Source organism: Dreissena polymorpha, chromosome 8 (assembly GCF_020536995.1).
Source record: "Dreissena polymorpha isolate Duluth1 chromosome 8, UMN_Dpol_1.0, whole genome shotgun sequence".
Taxonomy (NCBI): domain Eukaryota; kingdom Metazoa; phylum Mollusca; class Bivalvia; order Myida; family Dreissenidae; genus Dreissena; species Dreissena polymorpha.
Window position 1 is genome coordinate 19,467,714 of NC_068362.1, and position 6,000 is coordinate 19,473,713.

At 39.2% G+C, this 6,000-nt stretch overlaps 1 protein-coding gene across 2 annotated transcripts in view; it reads right to left on the reverse strand.

Moving 5' to 3' along the window:
• The window catches only part of LOC127842645 (nuclear receptor 2C2-associated protein-like), a 43,197-nt gene extending 38,104 nt beyond the window's left edge, over positions 1–5,093 (reverse strand). Inside the window, exons 1-2 of one of the 2 annotated variants that reach the window (XM_052372274.1) lie at positions 4,979–5,046; positions 1,248–1,271 (exon numbers count right to left, since the gene is read on the reverse strand). In XM_052372274.1, the coding sequence (XP_052228234.1) occupies positions 1,248–1,271; positions 4,979–5,046 (92 nt within the window). Of the gene's footprint in view, positions 1–1,247; positions 1,272–4,978 lie in introns of both variants that reach the window. The other variant, XM_052372273.1, reaches the window with a different exon arrangement.
• Between the last annotated feature and the right edge of the window lie 907 nt (positions 5,094–6,000).

Below are 6,000 nucleotides of genomic sequence, written 5' to 3' on the forward strand. Positions count from 1 at the left end.
GCCTGGGGTATTCCCTCGATTATAGACCGAGTTTCAAATAATGAAACATTAATTTCAATTAGGAGCACAGTGGGATTTATTACCATGGAACTCGAGATGTTAACTGACTGACCCACGGGTCAAATTTCCGATGCGTCAAAATGACGCACGGCAGAAAAAAGGGTTGCGTCACAACAAGTCATTTTTAATTTGCTCGCGTCAAAACGCAGGATTCTGTGTCTATTAAAATCCCTGTTGATGATTCATTCTTAAAAAATGCGTCAACGCAATTAATATTTTCCGAGTCCGAATGTTTTATTTTGTTCGTGTATGAACGCCAATTGTGAGACTTTTTTCTGTTTTAACGTTTATATCTTGGCTTTCACATAACCTGGATGAAAATTTGACTGGTTTCCGTTAATTAATTGACAAACACCTTTGTCGCGCAAGACCGGAATCCAGTAAAATAGTCACATGATTAATACGATTAGTTGCCCGGTTTCCAAGACGTAATTAAAGAGCTATATATAGAATCACTGGGATTCCCAGATTTGAGTGTTTGTCGAGAGAGAGAGAGAGAGCAAGATCGTTGTACATGGTACAAGTTGGATAAGTGTAGACTTACCAAAAAAAACCATTTGTTTGAGGGTAAAATATTATATTTTGGTGAAAAATTATATTTTTGGAAGGGAAATGGTATTTTTAGGGAAAAAATTCTGGTAAGGGAAGACGCCGAATATCAGCGTCACTTTCTTAGTAAAAACAACGTCTGTCAATTAAGACATTAGCCATGTGGATTATCGACCTAGGCGGTCGCCATTATCCCCTGGGGCTTTTCTGGTAAGGGTGTTATCTGTGTATATGAATACCGATTGATACGGCCTGAAATCATGCACTTAGAGTGTGCATTTGTAAAGCATAGGGTCTATTTTTTTCAATTGCCAATTATATGAAAATCTTATTTTTAATTGCCAGCCAATGGCGATTTCGGCGCATGTAACGCTAACATAGGATAAAAACTGTTTGAAATAGAGAGCGGAAATTGCTGTGGACGCCGACCACCCACCCTTTGAAAAACAGGCGTATAAAAATGTTGATATAAATGACTATATTGCCAGGTTGTTCTTTCTTGAATAATTTATACTTCACCAAATAACCAGTGTTCTCAAGAAGCTGCCGCAAAAAAATCCATTGAAAACAGCGCAAAAAATGCCTCTTTTGTTATCGGTAAATAGCTTTAACATGTGGAGGGGGCTGCCCTAACTAACCCACTCCTCACGGCCCCAGGGCGTCTGAAAAAAAGCATGTGGAATACACTGACTGCTATCTAACCTATACCGACGTAACCGTGACGAAAAATACTAAATAGAGTCGATGCGGCTAATTCCGTACGGGCGTCTAATTTCGTACACTATGAATGTATTGTTTATATCTGTTTAGTTTGGTTACACAACACTGAATTACACCATATCGATTATAGTCCTATTTTCGCTTGTTTAAATGTGCGCTTCGTGAAATAGATTGCCGATGACGTAAGTGTCTAAATCCGATTGGCTGCATACGTATTTGGCGCGAAATTTTAAAATTCCCGCTTTCTCCCGCATCATCAGCAAGCGCTCAGAAACGACAACTCCAACGGTAATAAGATTATCTTTTTTGTTATGAATTGTGTGCGAAGTTGTGTGTTAAAAATAATTTAATGAAATATTTGTTCTTTCTTGTTAAGCACAATATATATGTTAAAATCGTATTATTGTTTGAGTAATATGTAAAATAAAAGTGTACGAGATTACCCGCATTAATTTTTACCAGTAAAAGTTATGTGCGGGTAATTTCGTACGCCTTTATACGAAAACTATCTTGATAAAAAGGTCGATATATCTATTAAAAATTTTTGAAAGAAAAAAGGTGTTTAAAATGTTTTGCAGGACTGTGACTTGCTTGACCAAGTGGACGAGATTAGAGCCAACACTCTTTAATAGAGCTTCCGTATTTTCTGTAAAATGATCAATAAATTTCCAATTATGAGTTTTGTATGTTTTTGTCATTTACAGTCCACAATGCCCAAAAGGTATTCTCAAAAGGATATCCTCGATGCTGTGGGTGCGGTAAGATAAGGGATGTCGTACCGGAAAGCTTGTAGCAAATTCGGTGTCCCAGTCATGACCATCCAAAACCGGATCAGCGGCAAGGTCGACGAATTGGCACACGCTGGGCGACCAACAGTTATACCAGCCGAAGTTGAGGTGGAGCTAGTTGAAAAAATTAAACGGGCAGCGAACATGGTGTGTAGCTGTTTCTATGTACACTAGCTTTTTGAAACTGTTTCTGTCATTCATGCGTTATGTTCAATACACATTATGTTTTTAAAATGTTGGTAAGTTTAAATAATAATGAAGACTTTTAAAATTAACATTTCCAACGTCCTGTTGCGCTTATTGGCCGTTGTTAAAACCAAACATACGCAACGCAAAATGTGGTCTCGATTCCTAGAAGCGGACATTAAAGCACTGTGCCTATTACAGTAGCAAAAAGCACCCACATGAATTAACAAATTAAACGATCGATTTATTGATATAATGCTGTGATATTCATCATATACATCATATATTATTATTGTTGCAGGGATTTGGAATAACCAGACGAATGTTGCTAGTGAAGATCGGCAGAATCGTCCGCAAGCTAGGAATTAAGTCCCCATTTAGAAATGGCGTGCCTGGCAAGGATTGGATTGCGGGATTTTTGAAGAGGCACCCAGACGTAAGCCTAAGGACACCACAGGCGTTTATCAACGTGCAGAGCAAGGATGTTAAATGAAACTGTCACAAACAATTATTTTAACGATCTTGCTAGGCTGCTCGAATCTCTTTGTTTACAGGACAAGCCTGTTCGCATCTGGAACATAGATGAAACCAGCGTTCCACTGCTGCACAAGCCGGCTAGGGTGCTTGGGCCTTCCGGTGCGAAAAATATTCCAGGAAGGGTTGGGAATAACCGGGAAAATGTTTCTGTCCTGGCCTGTGTAAACGCTGCTGGTGGCGAGATCCCCCCTCTGGTTATTGTTAAGGGCAAAACTTACAAAAGTTTGCTATCTTACAATACTGAGGCCGGTGTTCCCGGCAGCGTTTACACATTCCAGGAACGAGCTTGGATGGAGGATACGTTGGGCGAGATCTGGTTTCGGGGCCATTTTCTTAAACACTGTGGTCCAGCAAGGCCCCAGCTTATAATTCTGGACTCTCACTCATCCCACGAGACACTTGGTCTCATAGACGCAGCTATCGCTAACGATGTCCATCTTTTAGCGTTTCCACCACACACAACCCAGTGGTTGTGTCCTTTGGACAAGTCCGTATTCGGTCCACTTTCTCGAGAGTATTCAAGATTCTGTACCGAATTCATGGCACTTAGCCCAAACAACATGGTTAACAAATGGGAGTGGCCTCGGCTGTTCAGGCAAGCTCATGACAAATCTTTTAGCATCACTAACATCGTCAGCGGGTTTCGCAAATGCGGTATCTACCCTGTGGACCGAAATGCCATTCCAAAGACAGCACTTGCGCCCTCGGTCCCCTTCGATGTACAACTAACCACGACTAACATCACAACACCATCCGGTGTCGATAATGTTGTTGCACAGCAGCCAGATCCACGGGACCATCACACGGAAGTGTTGGAAACTGCCCACGACGGAATTGTCCTTAATGAAACAGAACTGATTGGATTCGCAACATCAGGACAGTATCCCTGTACTGTTGATCCCGTATCAGGGAATCTGGAAATAAGTCTCGAGTTGTTTAATGGTCAGCCCATGCAGCAAAGTGTGGAGCGAAGACCCTTCGTGCATGATTGGTCAGTTGTGGTTGACCAGGAATTCGCGCTGCCGACATCTGAAAGAACTACCGGTATGGAGAAACCCAGTTCCAGGAAGTTGACAAGCCATAGAATTTTAACTTCCGAGGAAATAGTTAAAAAGAAACGAGAAGACAAGGAAAAAAAAGAAAGGATCGAGCAAGAAAAAGAAAATCGCAAATTGGCTAGGTCGTCTAAAAAAGCGAACACCAAAACAAAATAAAATAAATTGTGTAAAAAAACACAACAATTGTATGACATTGGAAACAAGTTTAATAGATCTATGTATATTTCCAAAAATTGTTGACATAACGGTTAGTTCAATACAATGTTTGTGTCAAACAGTATAGACTGTACCATATTTGTACCATATTTAACTAATGGTAATACAAGGTGTCTTAAATTTACTAAGTGTTTCTTTACAATCTTATACATTGTCATTGATTAACATTGCGGTTATTAACAGATATTGAGTCTTCGGTGTCACGCTCTAGCACAACAAACAAACTAACTAAAACAGCAACAACAAAAAATAAAACAAAACTTATAAATATAAAAATGAATTCGTTAAAATCTTTATGTGTCGCTTACGCGTGCATTATGAATTAAAGCTAAAACCGAATCAAATTTCAATTACAAAAAATGATTTCAACATGATTTAACGTGAAAATATTTTAATTTTAATGAAATTCCATTTCATATTGTGTGTCTAAAAATTAAATTAGTAATTATACCCAATTAAGGAAGGCCTATCGATATTTCTATCACAAACCCGTCGAGATAGACCTTGGCATTCTTTCGTTTGCGTGTACGGAATTACCCACACACTGTACGAAATTAGACTCGTGTAGGTTAATGTACATGACAACACTTTCTGAAGTATCCAATCAAATCTCGCGATATAAAAAGCAAGTAAATATAGCCTAATGGTCCCCGCGTCCACTACAGTTTTCATTTCTCGGTAGAAAACAGCCGATAACCATCCATATTGATTCTTGTCCGAATGCGTACGGAATTAGCCGCATCGACTCTAGCTTGACAATGTTTCGGGTAAGCACGTGATAATTTAAATTATAAATCAATTACCGAAAAGTCATACAAATACAGCAAATAAATAAGTGGATAAAGATATTGTTTATGCAATTACCTTATTCTAGAAGAATCTATAGATATTTTAGTACCAAATATTTGCGCAGAATTTGAATTCGCCATCATTGCAAAATAAGTGGCGCGGTATGTATGAAACATTTATTTTTTGGTAGGCAACGGTTACAGACAACCGAATGAGAGTAAGAATGAATCAATCTCAACGCAGAGTTACAGTTCCATGCTCTCACAAACATTTGATCCAGTTATGCTGGTTCCAGTCAAATCTCTGCGCAAAGGCTGAATGCCAGGTTTCGTCATGCGCCTAAATAAAATATTCACACAAATTCAAGAATAACGCTTTTAATTTTAATCCATAATGCATGTCTTCTACTTCTACTTGTTACTCCCGAACAATCAATCCTGACTATGATTGGGAGGCGCTGTCAAGAAAACTGTGTTAAGAATAAAATATTAGTGCAGATTAACAGATAAAAGTTCAAAGATAAAAGTGTGCAAGATTAAAAACAGAGTAGGGTGGCTAAACTGTAACTGTCACCAACCTATCTTTGAAGATATCTAGGCTGGGACTGGACTTGACCTGGTATGGGATACTATTCCAAAGTCTTATGGTTCTCGGGGAAAAAGGAGTTTAGGTGGTACTGTGTACGGGAGTGGGGGATCAGGAAGTTCAAGTTACGGGTAGGGGTGAGGTGGTCATGGTCAACGTAAACAAGGTTGTACTGAATTTTATAGAGGAGGATGAGGGAAGTTTGGAGACTGCGGCTTTCTAGGGCGGGCCACCCAAGCTCATTTAGCATATGAGTAACGCTACTCTGGAAGCTATAGTTGCTACAAACATATCTAGCCGCAGCTCTTTGGACACTTTCGATATTGTAAGTTAGACTTTTTTGCCAAGGGTGCCAAATTACAGAGCAGTATTCTAGTTGGGGTCTAACATATGTGAAGTAGGCTGTGGTTTTGATTTTCTTATTTTGAGTTTTGATGTTTCTCTGAATAAATCTTAGGGATTTTTTTTTGCCTTGGAGGTTGTGTTTTTTATGTGATGTGTCCAGTTTAGGT